The sequence below is a fragment of the Salmo salar genome, chromosome ssa14 (assembly GCF_905237065.1).
Source record: "Salmo salar chromosome ssa14, Ssal_v3.1, whole genome shotgun sequence".
In the NCBI taxonomy this organism is placed as follows: domain Eukaryota; kingdom Metazoa; phylum Chordata; class Actinopteri; order Salmoniformes; family Salmonidae; genus Salmo; species Salmo salar.
The window spans coordinates 65782023-65803456 of record NC_059455.1 but is presented as its reverse complement, the minus strand read 5'-3'; the positions used below and the strand labels follow the sequence as shown (position 1 = coordinate 65803456).

Sequence of the window (21434 nt, the reverse complement as noted above, 5' to 3'; positions counted from 1 at the left end):
CATCGGGGTTGATCGTGCATCGTGATCGTGCCCTCGGGGTAGCATGGATTTAACGAGGCCCAATTTCCGGAGCGGGACTGAACTCTTCTGGCCGGCTGGCTTCTGGATCCCTGGCTAGCCTCGAAAGCAAAACGCCTACTAAACAAACCAGCCATGAATTCATCATATCAGACCAGAGAGAGACAGAGAGACAGAGAGAGAGAGACAGAGAGACAGAGAGAGAGACAGAGAGACAGAGAGACACAGAGAGACAGAGAGACAGAGAGACAGAGAGAGAGACAGAGAGACAGAGAGACAGAGAGACAGAGAGAGAGAGAGAGAGAGACAGAGAGACAGAGAGAGAGAGACAGAGAGACAGAGAGACAGAGAGAGACAGAGAGAGACAGAGAGACAGAGAGACAGAGAGACAGAGAGACAGAGAGACAGTGAGACAGAGAGACAGAGAGACAGAGAGAGACAGAGAGAGACAGAGAGACAGAGAGACAGAGAGACAGAGAGAGAGACAGAGAGACAGAGAGAGAGACAGAGAGACAGAGAGAGAGAGACAGAGAGACAGAGAGACAGAGAGAGACAGAGAGAGACAGAGAGACAGAGAGACAGAGAGACAGAGAGACAGTGAGACAGAGAGACAGAGAGACAGAGAGACAGAGAGAGACAGAGAGACAGAGCGACAGAGAGACAGAGAGAGACAGAGAGACAGAGAGACAGAGAGACAGAGAGAGAGAGGGGTGTTTGTATTCAAGTTATTTTATGTCTATTAAGAGAATTGGGCCACAGCCAAAGTGTGCGTGGTCTGCATGGTTGAAGCCTGTTGAGGCCATGCTCTATAACACTTTCATAAACAGTAGATACAATTTGGAAATGAAGAACATTGGGAGTATGAAAGTGAAACATCTACGCCCTGATAGGCACGGCTACTCCCAGGATCAAATGAACTCAGTTACTCCTCTTTAGAAGTACCCAATTCATCCTACTACAGTGTTTCTGAAGCAATAGAAAATGTTTCACTATATGTAGTCCCATCAAATAAGAAAACTAAATGCGTACAAAGTAACTCAACTGATTTCTGAATTCCCAGCAACCAGAGAAAGCACTTAATATAATACTAACGCACACGTCTTCATTGACTGTCCCAGAATGTGCACATTGTGAGTCATATTACCATTCCATCATGTTGACCACACAGAGCCTGCTTCAGGCACAGCACCACTCTCTGTTTGGGCCTCCGCTGCCTAACCTATGGCTTTGATCTGACGATAGCATCTAGTATAGCTAATCTATCTATCTAGTATATATTGGATCTAGGGCAATCTGCAGTATCTATAGAATCAAGCTCTCTAGCTAGCTGCCTGAAGGCTTGCAAACGTGAGTGGCGCGGTTTGTGGAACTTGTGTCGGACGAGGTGTGTGTTGTTTGTGCACCAAGTACCACAAAAGCAGTAATGGATGCATTATGATGTACTGTGGTGTGCAACAAAGCACTGAGAAAAGGTTGTCAGACAACCCTACCCCCTTTCCATACAGTAACTGTGTCTCTCCCTGAGGTACTCTCATTTTAAAATGATATGCTGCAGTCTTCTAGGAACATTGTATATTTTGGCTAATGTGAGACAACAACAGTGCATTTATGGAAAAGGTACACCGTGAGAGTTAACACAAACACTACTGAGTTTACTGTAAACTGTCCCAATGCGGGATTCGAATCCCACATCTTCTAAATGGAACATAGTGTTTCTGAGGTAGAAGAGGGTAGCCGTTTTCTTTTACACTCCACCCAAGCACTATGTTCTGTTGCTACCGGCATTGGATAACCGGGCATCCGGTTCATGTTCAATGACAACATGTTTTGGCAAAAAGATAGGTGAAACTGGGAGTCGATCAAGAGATCAGTGACCTATCAACTTTGTTTTGACCTAAATTCAACATTATTTTTTATTTTTAATCCCGCAACTCAAAAGTCACAACCAACGAAACGAGAAGGCCAACAAGTCCACTTGTGCTTTGTGAGTCTTTGTGAGTCAGTCGTGATATGAGTGTGAATTATTGAAGAGCTGTTCAACCTTTACTAGATGCTCTGCTCCCCTGGTGACCACTAAACTGTCCCTGGCATCTCTTCTCCCTGTGGGCTCTCACAGTTGGACTCCACCAGTCGACTGCTGATTTGTGTGACGACATGCTTCAGACAATGAACAATATTGTATAAACAAGTAGAGTAGTATCTCATAACGTGAGCTTCACATTTCATGACAATGACAAGTGCCCTTGGCGATTGTAAGATCTTGTAGAGAGTTGAGAGCATCCTGTCGGGCTGTATCACCGCCTGGTACGGCAACTGCACCCGAGCCACTGCCTGTTCACCCCGCTACCATCCAGAAGGCGAGGTCAGTACAGGTGCATCAAAGCTGGGACCGAGAGTCTGAAAAACAGCTTCTATCTCAAGGCCATCAGACTGTGAAACAAGTCTGCCTACATACAGACTTGAAATCATTTGCCACTTTAATAAATTGATCACTAGTCACTTTAATAATGCTACTTTAATAATGTTTACATATCTTGCATTACTCGTCTCATATGTATATACTGTATTTTATACGATCTATTGCATCTTGCCTATGCCGCCCAGTCATCTCTCATCCATATCTTTATATGTATATATTCTTATTCCATCCCCTTACTTAGATTTGTGTGTATTAGGTAGTTGTTATGGAATTGTTAGATTACTGTTACATATTACTGCACTGTTGGAACTAGAAGCACAAGCATTTCGCTACACTCGCAATAACATCTGCTAACCATGTGTATGTGACAAATAAAATTAGAGTTTTTATTAGATTTTTAGGAGGTTGTTACCATGGAGCTCCTCATACATCTATACCTCTAACCACAGATCAAGGATCAGATTCCCCTACACCAACCTTACCCATTAGGAACCAAAATACAATATCTGACCCTGGACCAGTTCTATAACCAACTTCTACCATCTACTCCATTGTGGCTACAACTACCGGGCTATACTGGGCCTTGGTAACAGACCAACATTTTTACAATTACATTTTAGTCATTTAGCAGATGCTCTTATTCTATCTTAAGATAGCTAAGTGAGACAACCACATCACATTCATAGTAACTACATTTTTATAGTAGATATCAAGAGACGCAAGGTCGGTAAATTATGCTGTTTGATTCACACTAACGAGCAGAGGCAAGCAGGTCTTCATAACTAATTAAACGGGGTGGGGGGGTGATGTGAAGTACATGAAAGAACACAGAGACTCACCTGCTGGGTGATCCTAGTTAATAATTCAAACATGTACTCTGGCTGTACGGTCAGCTGGGGGAGAACATAGCCAAACACGCTACAGGAGAAAGGGCAACGTGGATAGTTGGATGCAGGCGTTCAGCTATTTTCACTATCGGCTTGGTAACAAAAAATTACAGTCGCCGTTTTATTACATAGATTGAGCGTGCTTCGCAAGCTACCCAAATGACACACTGCTTGCATGGGAATTAGATAGCAAAATGTTTGAGGATGCCACAATTGAGGGTGTTGAATGATAACAACTGGATTGGACTAAAACCATGCATGGATGAGAGAGAGAGAAAGTGTGTGTGAGAGAGAGAGAGAGAGAGAGAGAGAGAGAGAGAGAGAGAGAGAGAGAGAGAGAGAGAGAGAGAGAGAGAGAGAGAGAGAGAGAGAGAGAGAGAGAGTGCGAAAGGAGTCGTTATACCACCTTCTTACAGTATATCATATGGTGCCATAAGCTATGGGTTTATGTCAACACTTCTATCTTTCATACAGGCTACCACTGACCACTTCACACATCACAGGCAGTCTGAGAATACTTGCCATTTATGCCTCAGATCCTTCTACTAGCCTAGCCAACCATGTAAATTGCATCATACACATAGCACTGAATCTGCGGGAGGCATTTCATGTATGCATCTAGAGAAGCAGAGCACATTCCCTCCCCTCCAAACATACTGACAGTTGATTAAGTGCACAGTGATGTCAGGAACTCCGCCAGCTGTTGCTATGCTACAGACCACATCAGCCTGCTTGTAATTATATTATTACACACTCAATTAATGCCAGTATAATCTATATGGAGGGGGACAGGTGGGGCTTGTTGCCCTATCAACTCTGCCAGACCACACACATTGGAACACATTCGACTTTCCTTTCTGCATGTCCTTTCCTTTGTGGCTTCCGACATGTGAATGCATGGAATATGATTTTGCCTTGATACAATCACCTATGAAGTCCTTTCAGACCAGTAGGTGTGAAGGATGGGAGATGACATAAGGATGATATTTGAGACTGGTTGGAACAAGTCCTTTCAGATCAGTGGCAGTAGAGGAAAGGAGACAAGGGTAGGAGGACATTTGAGACCGTTCGGGAACAAGTCCTTTCAGATCAGTGGCACTGAAGGAGAAGAGATGAGGTTAGGAGGATATGAGATTGTTGGAACGTGGCCACTGAGTTGAGAGTAGAGTAGATACATAGCAGTCTCGTGTTTCCCAGAGTACCTTATGGGACATGGGTTCAGGGGGGAACGAGCCAGCCATGACACTATAGGGCAGTTTAGGCATGCAACAGGAAGAGACCTGGCCACACCATTGCCACAAACCGACTTTTCAGTGAACTGCAGGGAGAATACACTTTTAGGTCGTGTGCAACGCCTAGGATTTATCCCTCAACAATTACTTCATTATCTAATGGAATCTACTGAGGTTTCTCTAATTGAATAATTTATGGTCTTGTGGCAAACAACTCATGTAAAATTATTCGGAAGAAACATACCCTTTGCTGTAGATGTACGGTGTAGCGGTGGGTGGGTCGGGAGTAGAGCTTCATAGAGCTGCAAAGGTTTGAGGTGAAGCTGTGGGCTTAGAAAGAGGGACTGCAGGGACTATAGGGAGGTTTACTTTGAGGGTGAGCTGCTAGGTTGAATGTTGTTAAAATTGGACAGTGGCCAAAACTGCCAGGTAAGTCTCTGTCTAACAGGCTTAGCTACTAAGGAAAGTAATTTCAGCAAAAGCAACCCAAAAATTGAATTCATTAACAAAATGTGATTTACTAAACTCAGCAAAAAAAGAAATGTCCCTTTTTCAGGACCCTGTCTTTCAAAGATAATTCATAAAAATCCAAATAACTGCACAGATCTTCATTGTAAAGGGTTTAAACACTGTTTCCCATGCTTGTTCAATGAACCAAACAATGAATGAACATGCACCTGTGGAACGGTCGTTAAGACACTAACAGCTTTCAGACGGTAGGCAATTAAGGTCACAGTTATGAAAACTTAGGACACTAAAGAGGCCTTTCTACTGACTCTGAAAAACACCAAAAGAAAGATGCCCAGGGTCCCTGCTCATCTGCGTGAACGTGCCTTAGGCATGCTGCAAGTAGGCATGAGGACGGCAGATGTGGCCAGGGCAATAAATTGCAATGTCCGTACTGTGAGACGCCTAAGACAGTGCTACAGGGAGACAGGAGGGACAGCTGATCGTCCTCACAGTGGCAGACCACGTGTAACAACACCTGCACAGGATTGGTACATCTGAACATCACACCTGCGGGACAGGTACAGGATGGCAACAATAACTGCCCGAGTTACACCAGGAATGCACAATCCCTCCATCAGTGCTCAGACTGTCCACAATAGGCTGAGAGAGGCTGGACTGAGGGCTTGTAGGCCTGTTGTAAGGCAGGTCCTCACCAGACATCACCGGCAACAACGTCGCCTATGGGCACAAACCCTCTGTCGATGGACCAGACAGGAATGGCAAAAAGTGCTCTTCACTGATGAGTCGCGGTTTTGTCTCACCAGGGATGATGGTCGGATTCACGTTTATCGTCGAAGAAATGAGCATTACACCAAGGCCTGTACTCTGGAGCGGAATCGATTTGGAGGTGGAGGGTCTGTCATGGTCTGGGGCGGTGTGTCACAGCATCATCGGACTGAGCTTGTTGTCATTGCAGGCAATCTCAACGCTATGCGTTACAGGGAAGACATCCTCCTCCCTCATGTGGTACCCTTCCTGCAGGCTCATCCTGACATGACCCTCCAGCATGACAATGCCATCAGCCATACTGCTCGTTCTGTGCGTGATTTCCTGCAAGACAGGAATATCAGTGTTCTACCATGGCCAGCGAAGAGCCCGGATCTCAATCCCATTGAGCACATCTGGGACCTGTTGGATCGTGGGGTGAGGGCTAGGGCCATTCCCCCTAGAAATGTCCGGGAACTTGCAGGTGCCTTTGTGGAAGAGTGGGGTAACATCACACAGCAAGAACTGGCAAATCTGGTGCAGTCCATGAGGAGGAGATGCACTGCAGTACTTAATGCAGCTGGTGTTCAGACCAGATACTGACTGTTACTTTTGATTTTGACCCCCCCCCTTTGTTCAGGGACACATTATTCCATTTCTGTTAGTCACATGTCTGTGGAACTTGTTCAGTTTATGTCTCAGTTGTTGAATCTTGTTATGTTCATTCAAATATTTACATGTTAAGTTTGCTGAAAATAAACGCAGTTGACAGTGAGAGGGCGTTTCTTTTTTTGCTGAGTTCAGTATGTGATTTACCTGGTCAAAATTTGCACAGATATTTTCAAAAGGGCCTAAAAAAAATGAACAAAAACAAAGCACAAAGCTAAAACATCAAGTTGCCTCTACTTACATTTTACCTTTAGGTCTCCGGCATTCCCTTAGTAAGCCTTTGATATTATAGTAAACCCTTTGATTAACCCTTTGGACAATAATTGGTTCTACCTTTGCACTAGCACAAACAATTCAACAAATCTACCCCTTTACAGTGAAAATTTGCACTGGAAATCTCTTGAGATTATAACAACGCTTTGTCTTGCGCGATGCAGTAAATTTGATCTCTCTTTTTTGCAGAGATGAGATCATAAAAGCAGAAGCTGCCAAAGGAGTCCATCTGTACAGTTGACGGCACCGAGGCCTTTCCCACTGACTGGCACGCCTGTCCTTCTGTCTGTGTGGGGACCACTCACTGTGCATCCTCCGGTGATCTGCCCACTTGCATGTCCTCCAGGGGACATAAACAAAAAGGCCTTGGCCGGCCACATCAAATCAGCTTATGGGCCGGTGTTGAAACTGTGGGCCACCAATTGATCTAAATAATAACTACATATAATCTGTCTGAAGGTTTTATGTATGTTGTAGTACATTTTACAATCATCAGTTAGGGCATAGCATATGGTTTGATGTGGATATTCACATTTTCATATTCTCAGTAGGCCTTGTTTTTCCAATTACCATTTTTAACGGTTGTCTCTAAACCTAAGGAGGTGGAACTCCATTCCCTTCAAACTGAACCACTGCATGTGACGTTAATGCAAGTCCTGCTGCAACAGTAATTTCTCCACACCCCCTGATCTTATAGTACATATCTTAGTGAATCATCAAACCCTTTCACCTCTGTTACTAAAATTCTAAAAAGTGGCAATAATGGATATTAACTGAAAATGATCTTATCTAGTTTCTTGCAATAGCCCTCTGTGACTTGAAAGAATATTTCTCAAAACTGTGATTCCTAAAAGATGTGTCCCGAGATTTGGTCAACTCTGTCAGATTTGTCTAAAATCCTAAATGAATCAGGAATGAGCAGGGTCAGCTATACCATAAGGACCCCTTATTCATGTCCTCATTACATGTAGTGCAACAAGACCACTCATGGTCTGTAAAGTTCTCTAGCTTTGATAGATTTAAACAAACAATATTGAAATCACCATGGTCACAATCCTAATCTGTCTGCCTGACAGAATATTCATTTTGGTTAAAATATGTTACTTTTAATTACGCTTTAGAGCCACAAAGCAATTCAATTGCTACTGTGTATACCACTTGAATGAAGAAGAAAACAGACATTTTTGTCTCCGTAAAACATAAACTCTGTCAGATTTTTGTCTAACGTCAACTCCGTCAGAGTGCTAAAAGATTTGATAAAATGGTTGTATTTTTATTGGGGATTTTCAAATGAATAATTGGTGAATAATTTCCCATATTTTACAAATGTTTGTATTGAACTTTGATTTTTGGAGTAAAAAATGTCTGTTTTCCGTATCTGTTGTCAACTCTGATGGACTCAAAATATTGTAACCCTGGAGCATTTAAGAGTGTTCAAATATTAATAATAATTATTATTATTATTATTAGGAAGTTGTTCCTTTACATGGTGTGATAAATTATATATTTTGATATACCAAAGTATAAGCTAACATTTTGATAATATTAAGAATAATATTTGTGGGGAAAAAGTTGAGATTGTTCCATCTTTCAAGAATCTCTAAGCTCTAAAACAGCAACATTTTCTCTCAGCCAGGCAAAATGTTTAAAATAGCATGAAATAAGCTATAATACTTCACAGTTTTCCCTCTGCCCCATGGGGGGCTTTGCTCGGACCTTGCAGGGAGTCCTACAAAACTTCGCTACGCCACTGTCTTTGTGCTGTCTTGGCCACTCCTATAGTCTTTTTCACATGTATGAGCTGGCAAGGCAGCACAAACAGATCTGGGACCAGGCTAGCCTTTTTTACCTACATGATCTAAACCTCTCAAAAGGCAACACAGAATGGTTGCTGACATCTGGCGCGGCTGCTGCCACAACACCCCGAGCCATTCAAGAAAGGAATCCTTCCTGGCAGTGGGGCGCCATGGCAACCACACCCACACAGTACATAGCAAATAGGTGGATATAGAAATAGAGCAGGCAGAATGACTGTGTCTCCAGATTTTCATATAAAGACATTAGCAGTGCTGCGTCAGAGGAAGTAGGACAGATTTAGCTGTTGAATGCTTGTTGCATACAAACTGACATTTCAAATGTGAGTGTGCTAGAGTAGCAAACATGTGTTTAATACGTGCTTTTGGAAGTGATGACTGTTCTGTAACTTCTAGTTCTATGGTGCACTTAGCATTCGATTTGAGTGCCAAATGTCCATTAAATAACACAAAGGGCTTATCACATGATCTGGTGCAAGCAATCATCACCTTCACAAACCTCGGTGTTCAGATCCATTGGAAATTGAAATCACATTTCCATCACACTGAACAAGGGCTCATCAACATAAACAAAGTCCTATGTCAGGTGTCATAACACACTTATGTCATACACTGCACTTCATAATGGTCTACTTCTATTGCTTATGCTGCATCCCACTGCTGAGCTGCTAAGTACTCCTGCAGCATGGCTCCAGAGGTGGGACCAGCCCTCCCGATTTCCATACTTGTTGCCATGAGCACCGGTCTGGCTGTGACTAGCTGCTGTGTGGATGGACAGGACAGGAGCCAAGCAGATACGGCCACCCGCTCGTGACGGCCTCTTTGAGACGCAGATAAATATGAAAATGAGGTGGGGGCATAGCGTAGTTTACTAAAGGAGTGTTCATCCTGGATTAAGGATAAAGGATAGAGGTGTGGACTTGAGTAGTGTGACTGTTTAAACTGGTAGTTTAGACAATCTGGGCTGGGCACTGACAATTGTAGGCCTATCCTTTAGGAACCTTATAGTTACTCAAAGGCTGTGTGACTGCGTAAGTGGATAATAGGTAACACGCATTGGAACAAATTACCCTGTAAGACGCATAAGGCACAAATAAAAGGGCACAAAGAAGACAAACATTAGTGGCCCTGTGTGTCCCATAAACAAAGCCGTGACTGGACGTTGTGTTGGGCCCTGACCGTGGTCACCACCCTGACCGTACGTGGTCATAATACGGCCTGTCTCACACCACACCCAGGCAGTCAGACCGAGTAATGAAAAAGGAGGGCAAAGCTCTGCTATTTTAGGTGTACTCCACTTTAGATTGAAAAATGGCCCTCCCTACACAGTCTATCTCCCCTGTCTAGGGACTCGCACACAAAGACAGCCAATGGCTAATCACGGTGCAGTGTGACGCATCTATGGAACCTGCCATAATGACATTTTCATGTCTATATGACAATGCCTGTTGACATGGAGCAAAGACGGACCTATCGTACAACAAAGACATCTGTAAACATACACATGCTGATTACACATTCGGACTACGCTGTGGCAGACAATCTCATTCTTCAACCTACTCTCCTAGGCCAGTGGTTCTCAACTGGTTTTGCCTCGGGACCCAAATTGAACCAGGTTGTCTCAGTCGCGACCCAAAATTCACATCGCAAAAAAGAAATGTCCTAAATGCAATCTGGAAAACAATTCTTTATGCTATATTGATATTATATGACAAGGGAACAACATTCCCACCTCTTTCATTGTCAATAATACAATTTTGCCCATATTCTTGACGAAGAATGTTAATAAACCAAAGACCACAAAATCAACCAAAACAGTGCTGCAAATACAATAGCTCTATTTTGAAAATACTGTGATTGAAGAGAAATTGTTCAGAGATTAAATTATAAAAAAATGTAAATTCAATTTCTACACACTTCCTACCTAGTTTGTCATTTTTACTCAGAAAACCGTGACACATTCAAAACCTTTTCTTGAACCACCAGTTCAGAATCTGTCTCCTAGGCAAAACTATATAATAGATTTACAATAGCCTATTATAAAACTGTTTTTGAAAGAAATCACATAGACAAACTGGATTGAGTTGCTCAGTATAAGAAAATGCTTTTATTTATTACTGGTGGCTATTTCCACTGTGACTCCTCCCTGCGCTGGGTTGATATTCCCATACACCTACACAGTTGAAAGGTATCGTCAGATGTTGACCTTTCATCCTTTGTGTTGAAAGGCCTCCAACTGTGGCCTTTGACTTGTGAGCGTCTGACTGACTAGCTGTGATAATATACAGCAGAGGATAGAAATACGTGGACATGTATAAATAGGGTTATGTAGCTTATGTAGGATTAAACTAAATCTATGGCAGCCAGAACCAATAAACATTATAGGACTGAATAAAGTGAGTGAGGTATTGAAAAGCATGTATTTGGATTGGAAGGGATGAGATCATATTACTGAAGAATCAGAGGGGTTTTAATAATGAAATTATTTATTTTACATATTGATAATATAGGCCAATGCATTTCCTTTGTTATGGCCTAAACTCTTGGTAATCGCTGTGGGTATGAGTCTACATGTTATTGAAACAGCCTTGACTCTGACAGAGAAAGGAGGGAGAAAAAGGAGAGGAGTGGAAAAGGAGGTCACCATTCACACTTCACTCTGTCCATTGTCGTATATCCCACCATACCACTTAAAGTGACAAAAGTCTCCAAAGGAAGTCCATTCTATTCAGGACATGCACTCTCTGTCGACTTCAACTGTAAACCCTCTCTTGGGGTGCTCAGTCTCAACACATAAAAGTGGTCTCAAAAACAAACCTGCACCGTCACAGAAGCGACGACAACCACAGTTCGCGGTTCAACCGCCCAGGAAGGTGCGGTCGTGTTTTTGAACCATCTTCTCGTGTTTACACTGGAAAAACTTCAAGCGTTTGAGGGAACATGACAGTTCTAGGAACCAATTTAAGATGTGACACCCTTCACATTACATGACAACGCTCCACTGACCTACTAGCCCTTAAATTAGCTAAGTGATGAGTGACTGCCTGATTGTGGCTCACTTTGTCACTGTGACAGTCAGTGATCATGACAGGGCTCTGTAGTGGGCAGACAGACCAACCCTGACCTAACCACAAACCACCCCTTCCTGCATGTTACAATCACTCTGTCAACCACATTATAACCCCAATTCCTGCTGATGGAAGCTTGACAGTTCAGATTGTTGAAGGTGAGCCAGTCTACTCCTTAAGAAGACATTCATATAGCATTCGTAAGGCTGTCATAAATGCAATACGCTAACTATTTCCACATAAAAGTGTGTATGGCCAAAATATTCCTCACATCGTCAGCTAGGTAGTATCATGCCTTCAGAAATGATAAGGCAGCTCCAGTTATGTTGACATTTAGCTGTTTGTTGACGAAGACGCTTCCATAGTGTATTAGGATACTGGGTATGTACACTTCAGTTTCCAAGACATGGATATACTGTACATGCATCCATCAATGATGTGGCCAGCTCAGGGTTCAAGTGTGTGCCAGCATGTCAGGTTAGAGGTTAAAAGGTTAACAGGAGGGTGAGTGAGCATGACTATTAGTGGCTATTTGAAATCCAAATGAAAGGCTAAGCAGAGAGCTGGCTAAAGAGGGACATATACATTACTGTGATGTGGATCTTTGGAAATCATTCTAAATGATCAAGACAACCAGACTCTTATACATGTATAGAACATGAAAGACTACAACAGCAACATGGAGAAAACATGATTTCCTCTGGCAATATGTGTCCGTAGCATCACAACCAGCCCCCACAAATACCCCACTGCCATTCGCCCTCCAAACCACACACACTTCATAGCCCCCCGGCTATGAGGCACATCTGCTTACCTCTGCTGCCGGTTGCCAGATCAGCCACTTTCTGAAAGGCGTCCAGGAAGGCGGCTACCGCGACAACTGTTGTCCTGGAAGATGACAGACACAGCTGGTCACCATTCTGATTGTTATTGACAGCAGAACATACCATATGTACAATATAGGCCAACAACCATACAACACTCATATTTACCACGGTTTGAATCACTTCACTAGTTGCCCAATATGCTCAGGGAAAGGGTTAGTAGTCTGGTCATGGTTGGGTCAGTGTTTCCCCTACAATTGTATAGGTGGGGTGGGTCCCTCCATCTAGTTCTGTTGAATCCAACTGGATTCCCCCTTTTTGTATTCACCATCCAACAATATGAAAATGTTAACCTTCAACCATCCCCATATTTACACGATTTCAAACCCCCTTAGGTGGTAACCAAAAGCAACCACACTGCATGGGGGTACAAAAGTGTGGATAAAGGGGTCACGGTAGATTTAACCTAGATTATTGTTGAGGCATTTTTACCTCTATGCCCTTGCATTTCTGCATTTTGAGTTTATCATGCAGCCAGAGAAACAAATCCATTAGTAAATTGTCTGTTCCAGACCTCCTTGAAATTGTATCAAGTAGAGACTGACCTTTGTTGACAAGAAACTAAGCTGAAATTGAATTCAGTAGGTAGGCAAGGTATCATCATCCAATTTGATGTCATAAATCATTTCAGGAAATGCAACTAAGCCACATGTTGCATGATGGTACTCTTTTGTAGAATGTGCAATCGAAAGGTTGCTTTTCTCTCATTCTTAATGAAGTAATGACTAACTTGAGCTCAGAAAAACACAAGGCTAAGTGGAGGCATGCATTCTTAGTTATTTAAAGCAGAGCACGGTAACCTAAAGAGTAGGCTTGTATACTCTACATTCAGATGAGGTATTTAAAAAATAATTTAGGTTTTATTTACACCCAATTAAAATTGTTGATGTAAATGGCAAGTTGTAGAAGGGTCCAGACACTTGTTTTTGAGAAACTAAAAAGGACATATGTGGGTGTTTTTGGAGCATTTATTCATGTTTTTTTCAGAACCCCCGTACTGCACAACGAGGATGAGGAAGTGAATCGCCAAAAAAGGGTCTGGACCCTTCTATTAGATGCCATTTAAAAAATCAAAATTCTCCTTTAAAGCAATGTTAGGAAAACATCCAGACTAGATCGCACACAATTGGAACTGCAGAGTGTTTGGACATCTGCCCTTTGGCACACCGGAACTGACTTCCTTTCACATGTAGTTGGTGCACTGCTACTGTTTTAGATTGCAGAGGTGTTTGTCACGTAAGCACGTACATGCATGGTGCAGTACACAGATGCAAAAAAATGGCTTCACACACAAGATATTGTAGACACACCATTTTTGGGCTCCCGAGTGGCGCAGCGGTCTAAGGCACTGCATCTCAGCGCAAGAGGCGTCACCTATGTCCCTGGTTTGAATCCAGGCTGTATCACATCTGGCTGTGATCGGGAGTCCCATAGGGCGGCGCACAGTTGGCCCAGCGTCGTCCGGGTTTGGCCAGGGTAGGCCGTCATTGTAAATAAGAATTTGTTCTTAATTGCCTTGCCTAGTTAAATAAAGGTTAAATAAAAAAATAACTAATAAAAAATGTACCATGTGGTGAGAAAGAGCTTAAGAATATGCAACTAGAAAACTAGAAAAATGCATGTACTGTTTGTAATATTTTTCTCTACCTGTGGAGAGTAAATGGTAGGATTTCTCAGGAACACTTTTTTCCCACAACACCTCAGCGGGACGACGAAGTAGAGACGTTTTTCCTCGGGTTAACCCAGTGTAACCCTGGGTTATAATAAAAGCTTCTGGAGCGCTGCGCTGATCTAGCGTGCTGAGATAATGACTTTATGATTTGATCATTAATCTAAGTTGATGAAAGGTTAATTTATTTTTTCACTCGCATGACCTTCAGCTGTGACTGTGCACAACTGTAAGCCGGTGCCAAGCCCAATGATCCAGAAACACACTGACAAGACCAGGCTGGGGTGTGTGTGACAATCTTCTAAACAGATAACGAAGAACATTTGAAGAGGGATTGGTTTTCTTATGAGGAGGTTGGGTAAATGGAGTGTGTGTGTGCATGCGTGTGTGTATTTGGAAAAATAGAGACACACAGTATGTGTTTGTTTGTTTGTTTACCTGAGCTGTGATTGTAGCTTCCCGGCCTTGCTGATGAAGTCATCCCACACTGGGTAACTGCTCTGAGGAGATAAAAGGAGAAAGTGTGAGGATGAAGCGTACACACACAAACACACTTAAATGCAACATGTCCGCAAGCGCATATCAGAGCAAATCTCTGATAAAAGAGCAACAATGGGAGAGATCAATAAAGTGAATCCATAGACCCATACTGAGATTGTAGACCCCACTCTCACTGTACGTAAACAATAGCCCGCAGGCATATGATACAGTAAGAATCAAATTGGGTTCAATTCAAAGTCCCAGTACTGCATTGCGGTATCTCTGTTGAGAATGTAGGCTACCATGAGCGAAGTTGAACTACAGTAAACCGAAGAGTTCTAAAAAGTGGAATAGACTTCAAACATCATAAGAAGCCTTCAAGACGCTTCTCTTAGTTTTTCATCATCGCAGAGGTTGACAGTAGGTTAGCCTGCCTGTTTAAAGACCTGTTGGCCTCCAGTTGAAGCGCATAGTCTTCTCTTCCCAGGCCTCTAACATCTAAATGCAGGGCTGTGGTGGTGAAAGGCCAGAGCGGTAGCTAGCCAGCTATGGTCTGGGGGGGCATGTAGAAAACATCTCACCAGGGCAGTCTGGGTCAAGCTAACAAGGCCTCATTACAGCTGGAAGGCTGTGGAGGTCAACAGGTAACGAACGACCTCTATCTGGGGTGACATGCTCGCTGAGTGGGCAAACACACGTGTCTTCTTAGGTGTGTGTATGTGTGTGCGAACGCACGTATGTGTATCCATGACTGATGAAGAGATCTGCACAGGACGACAGGGGTTAAACCACTTAGGTGGGTTAATTCAATTCCAGCTCAATTTCCTCCACTCTTTGAGTAATACATGAACATGGCGAATTTTAGATTCAAGATCAGCATTTCAATTCATTTTCTGAATTATTCAAATAACTGCCCCCAACCCTACTGTTTTAAACATAGAAAACACACCAGGTAATGCTTACTATAGGCCTTTTTACTGTGATCGGACAGGATAGCAACCATGAGTTGATAATGGGGCCGGACAATCAGATTACGGGGCAGTGGGGTTAACCAGATAGAACACCGTCAGACTTGTCGTTGTCAAGGTGATATTTCTTGAGTGATTGATAGTGCCCTAGCCCAACCCCCCGGAGAGGAGTAATACGTGTGACGTCTGCCGTCTCTCAGCGCCCCACTCAGGCCCCTTTTGTTCCTCCACAGCACTAGCCCTCCACTGTGGTTACCGTGACAACAGGACTGAGGCAATGACGCTGCACTTCAATCTCCCTGGCACCCGCCGACATCATTTACATCACTGGGCGAGGAATACCATGAAATATGCACTGCATGAATTCGCCATGCCATCCACTTAATATGGCTTCTACAGTATGTGTTGATTTCCTACTGAGAGATCATCATTTTAGCGTCGCAAATGGCATTTCAGATTCAATGCAATGACTGTATAAACGCAGTGAATTTAAATGCATGCAAACAAAAAGATCAGGCTTTGATTCAGGCACTTCTGATGCATGGTGCTCATCTCAGAAATGAAATGGGTAGAAAGAACATGGCTCCATATTCAACAAGACTTCTCATGGATCAATCAATTTATGGTCATAAACCCTAGAGCTCTGCTTTGTGTCTCTTCTATCCATTTCAGTTCTATAGTTCATCTAGTAATTTCATCCCCCCCCAGTGAGAGGATTATTTTAGCCAGAGTGATTATGATGACCCATCAAATACTGATTAATAAACCAAAGTAGGCCTTCATCCAGTGCTCTCAATAGCATTACCTTCAACCTCGAGCCAACAGATTAATAATGAAATGGTGCTCAAACATGTATACATTGAATGGGTAATAGAGAATAAAACATTTTGAGTTGCTGCCCTCCGGAAAGAGATTAAGGGTCCCCACTGTTCAGTAAGAATAGGAGCAGGGAAAGTTTAATTCCATCAGGCTGCTGAACAGTGGGACATAGGACAGATGTTGACCCAATGCACAGTATGCTGCAGAGACTTTGAATATGTGGAAATGTTCATGTGTGACTTGTGTATTAACGTTCTAGTTTTCCGTATTGCATGTATGTATTTGCATGTGTATTTGCATGCTGACATCAAAAGATGAATTTCCATGTAAATGGACAATAAAGTATATTGTATCGTATCATATTATGGGCTGGTTTCCCAGACACGTTTTAAACCTAGTCCTAGACTAAAAATAGTCCTAGACTCTCCATTGAGTAGCTTATGTATTTTAGTCATGGAATAGGCTTAATTTGTGTCCAGAAACCAGCCCCTATGTTCAGATGACCTAAATGTCAACCTTTATAGAACCTTTATATTCTGACATTATTCAATTAGCACTGAATTCCATGATTTTTGTCATTCATACTGCAGTTTTTATACTCCATTTAAAACACGTTTGGAGCTTAGAAAAAGCATGGAAAATTGGTTCCAGTTTACCAAATGAATGGTAGTATGTCTGCTAACACAAAAAGAGATGTGTTAACAGTATCTAAATTATGTATTAACACTCACACACACACCAACCAGCACGCTGATTCAATTTAAGCACAAATATTGGCGAGCAAATATAGGCACACATAGACAATCCCCACCCACACATGTAAACATGAGCCAGCAGACAAGAGTGTAATTCACGGTGCCCTTTGGAAAAGCCCTCCACCTACGAAAAGAGTTTATTACACAGGTCCAGAGAAACATGTCTGAAATGGCTGTAGAAGGCTATCATGAACGAACATACAGTGGAAAGTATTCAGACACCTTGACTTTTTCTACATTATGTTACATATTCTTATTCTAAAATGGATTCCAAAAAAAATTCCCCTTCAATCTACACACAATACCCCATAAGGACAAAGCAAAAACAGTTTATTTAATTTAGCAAATGTATAAAAAATTTAAAATGTAAATATCACATTTACATAAGTATTCAGACTCTTTACTCTGTACTTTGTTAAAGCACCTTCGGCAGTGATTACAGCCTTGAGTCATCTTAGGTATGACGCTACAAGCTTGGCACACCTGTATTTGGGGAGTTTCTCCCATTCTTCTCTGCAGATCCTCTCAAGCTCTGTCAGGTTGGATGGGGAGCGTCGCTGCACAGCTATTTTCAGGTCTATCCAGAGATGTTAGATCGGGTTCAAGTCCGGGCTCTGGCTGGGGCACTCATGGACATTTAGAGACTTGTCACGAAGCAAATCCTGCATCATCTTAGCTGTGTGCTTAGGGTCGTTGTCCTGTTGGAAGGTGAACCTCACCCCAGTCTGAGGTCCTGAGCGCTCTGGAGCAGGTTTTCATCAAGGGTCTCTCTGTAATTTTCTCTGTTCATCTTTGCCTCAATCCTGACTAGTCTCCCAGTCCCTGCCGCTGAAAAACATCCCCACAGCATGATGCTGCCACCACCATGCTTCACCGTAGGGATGGTGCCAGGTTTCCTCCAGACGTGACACTTGGCATTCAGGCCAAAGAGTTACATCTGGGATTCATTCAGACAAGAGAATCTTGTTTCTCATTGTCTAAGAGTCCTTTAGGTCCCTTTTGGCAAACTCCAAGTGGGCTGTCATGTGCCTTTTACTGAGCTGTGGCTTCCGTCTGGCCACTCTACCATAAAGGCCTGATTGGTGGAGTGCTGCAGAGATGGTTGTCCTTCTGGAAGGTTCTCCCTTTTGCTCAGTTTGGCTGGGCGGCCATCTCTAGGAAGAGTCTTGGTGGTTCCAAACTTCTTCCATTTAAGAAGAATGGAGGCCACTGTGTTCTTGGGGACCTTCAATGCCGCAGACATTTTTTTGGTAACCTTCCACAGATCTGTGCCTCGGCACAATCCTGTCTCGAAGCTCTACTGACAATTCCTTCGACGTCATGGCTTGGTTTTTGCTCTGACATGCACTGTCAACTATGGGACCTTATATAGACAGGTGTGTGCCTTTACAAATCCTGTCCAATCAATTACATTTACAACAGGTGGACTCCAATCAAGTTGTAGAAACATCTCAAGGATGATCAATTGAAACCGGATGCACCTGAGCTCAATTACGAGTCTCATAGCAAAGGGTCTGAATACATATGTAAATAAGGTATTTCTGTTTTTTTTATTATAAATTTGAAATCATTTCTAAAAACCTGTTTTTACTTTGTCATTATGGGGTATTGTGTGTAGATTGATGAGGAAAAACATGACTAATCAATTTTAGAATAGATCTGAATACTTTCCGAATGCACTGTATTTCTGCCTAATGTTAGACAATTGAAAAGCATTTGTTGTCATCAAAATCTACAAAAGTAGCCTATTTCTCAAACGGTCTGCCCTTTATTTCTCAGAAGTCATTTTTTGTTAAATGGACTTGATTACATGGCTTTGCAAAAGTTTCTCAAACCAGATCATGGACATCATGGTTTTCATTTGGTTGGAATCCCAATCTAAAACTCTATTCTCCTACATCAAACATGTATCTACCACAAACCCAAATGGTGGCTCTCTGTTGCACTCAGCAAAACTTCACAGTTCACACCTTTTTGAAGTCATCTGCCACCATTTCCCCGCATTCCGTTATCTGAGGAACAGGTGGGAACAGGTGTGAATAGGCACTCTGCCACTTTGGGGCAGACTGGGGGCACTCTCGGCAATCTGCTTATTATTATTTTTTTTATCACTGATTAATAGGCTAAGCATAGAAAATACAAAGTGTCATGCTTCCTTCTGAGATGACATTGTGACAAAAATATTACTTATTTCATTTCTAACTGTTGACTTTATGAGGAAGCTAAATAAAAGAGATGCGTAGCCTAAATGAGTTCCTGATCTCAACAGTGACACATATTTTCTTGCTTTCCTCAGAACAAGAGTCAATGGGAAACAAACCTTCAGGACATGCATTTACTGCTACTTGCTTGACGTGGATTAGAGCATTCTATTCTAATCCATATCCCGGATCATTTAGCCTTTTATATGCAGCCGCTCAATGTCAATGAATCAGAACACACCCACCATGCGGACGGACCTATATTCTATGCAGTCCCTCAGTGAGCGCAATTTAATAGCTAGCCTAAATGTACAATTAGCAAAGCATGCAGCCTAGGCTGTACACAATCATTTCCCAGACTGCCACTCTTTGAATTTTTATGGTTATCTGCAACATCAAATGTGATTGCATGCCATTTATCTATCACAGTCAATGTCACACCGATTACAGTAGGTGTCAACATAACGGCACGTACTGCCATATCAACAAAACGTATTATTCTATAGAACATAAAAAAGACAAACAATACCATACGAAGTCTAAATAAAAATTAAAATACACAAGTCCCCAAGGTGTTACCTTCATGTCGCCTATCACTGTTTGAAAAAGTCCTCCGAGTGCACTGCATTCTCTTTCAATGACAGTCTCCATTTTCAGCACTGTATGGACTGTTTATCTTGCCAAAACTGTAGTGAAAATGTGTATTCTGTTCTCCAATACTGACTGAAAAAGAAACGCAATGGTAAAGTCTCTTATAATGGCAAATATCCTTTCAAAGACTTGCTGCAGTATCCTGTATGCAGCACTCCCGAACGATGGAAAGCAAAACAGCGGTGAGACATAAACCCCACGTTAGTTTCCACACAGAGATAAATTCCATGTTTTTGCGTTTAAGACCATACTGAAAGAAGAATACAAATATGACACCAGTTGTTTAAAAACATGAGATAAAAACGAAAACAATTCGAGTACTTTCACGGCATAGTCGAGGGTTCATGAAGTTTCTTGCCACAGCTGACATACGAATTGCAAGTGTTTTACCCATGCGCGTGAGCATGCGAACCTTGAGCGCGCGTCCGCGTCGCCCCTCCTTTTGAGGCTAGTAGCCTCCTAGGCTACTGTACTTCCATGCATGGTGGTGAGTGGATCATAATAAAATACAAAGGGTGTGGAAAAAACTAAACAGTTCATTCTTTTTATATCACATCTTATACAGTCAGTAGTCCTTAGATGTCATGTGGGATTTAGATTTCACATGTCATTAACCCATAGTAGGTCTGCCTACATCAGGGATCATGAAATACAGTAGATTAAATCGTGCGCCGATTTTTTCTTCAGCGGATGTTCAGGGGCCGGAACATAATTACAAATAATTTGTAGACTGCAAATTGACCGCAATAAACCCCGACAGATATAATATTTGACTAAAACATAATAATTTCAACCTTGCTTACATTTGTATAAAATCACATAAATTATATCTCTCTGTTATGCGTGGGAATACTTTGGAACAGATTTCCAAAATTAAAATCACTTGGAGCTGATTTGCTGGTGTTTTTACAGTATTTTATGTCCAAGAAAAACAGATATATACTGAACAAAAATATAAACGCAACATGTAAAGTGTTGGGCCCATGTTTCATGAACTGAAATAAAAGATCCCAGAATTTGTTTACCTCTCTGTTAGTGAGCATATATCCTTTACCAAGATTATCTATCCACCTGACAGGTGTGGCATATCAAGAAAGTGATTAAACAGCATGAACATTCATTACACGGTTGCACCTTGTGCTGGGGGCAATAAAAGGCCATTCTATAATGTGCGGTTTTGTCACACAACACAAAGTCACAGATGTCTCAAGATTTGAGGGAGGTTGTATTTGGCATACTGACAGCAGGAATGTCCACTAGAGCCATTGCCAGAGAATGAAATGTTAATTTCTCTACCATAAGCCACCTCCAACATCGTGTTTGCTGTCTCTGGCTGGCCCTTGCTGTCTCTGCCTGGCCGGTTTCCCCTCTTTCCACTGGGATTCTCTGCCTCTACCCCTATTACGGGGGCT

General features: G+C 42.4%; 1 protein-coding gene across 7 annotated transcripts in view; it reads right to left on the bottom strand.

The window, feature by feature from the left end:
- Positions 1–20446, bottom strand: part of LOC106569924 (protein MTSS 1) — a 55703-nt gene extending 35257 nt beyond the window's left edge. For 4 of the 7 annotated variants that reach the window (XM_014141666.2, XM_014141667.2, XM_014141668.2 and 1 more), the window contains exons 1-3: positions 19951–20445; positions 14587–14648; positions 12410–12483 (exon numbers count right to left, since the gene is read on the bottom strand). In XM_014141666.2, coding sequence (XP_013997141.1) covers positions 12410–12483; positions 14587–14648; positions 19951–20022 — 208 coding nt within the window. In that variant the 5' untranslated portion in view covers positions 20023–20445. Of the gene's footprint in view, positions 1–12409; positions 12484–14586; positions 14649–19950 lie in introns of all 7 variants that reach the window. The other 3 variants (XM_014141663.2, XM_014141664.2, XM_014141665.2) reach the window with 1 other exon arrangement.
- Positions 20447–21434: the final 988 nt, after the last annotated feature.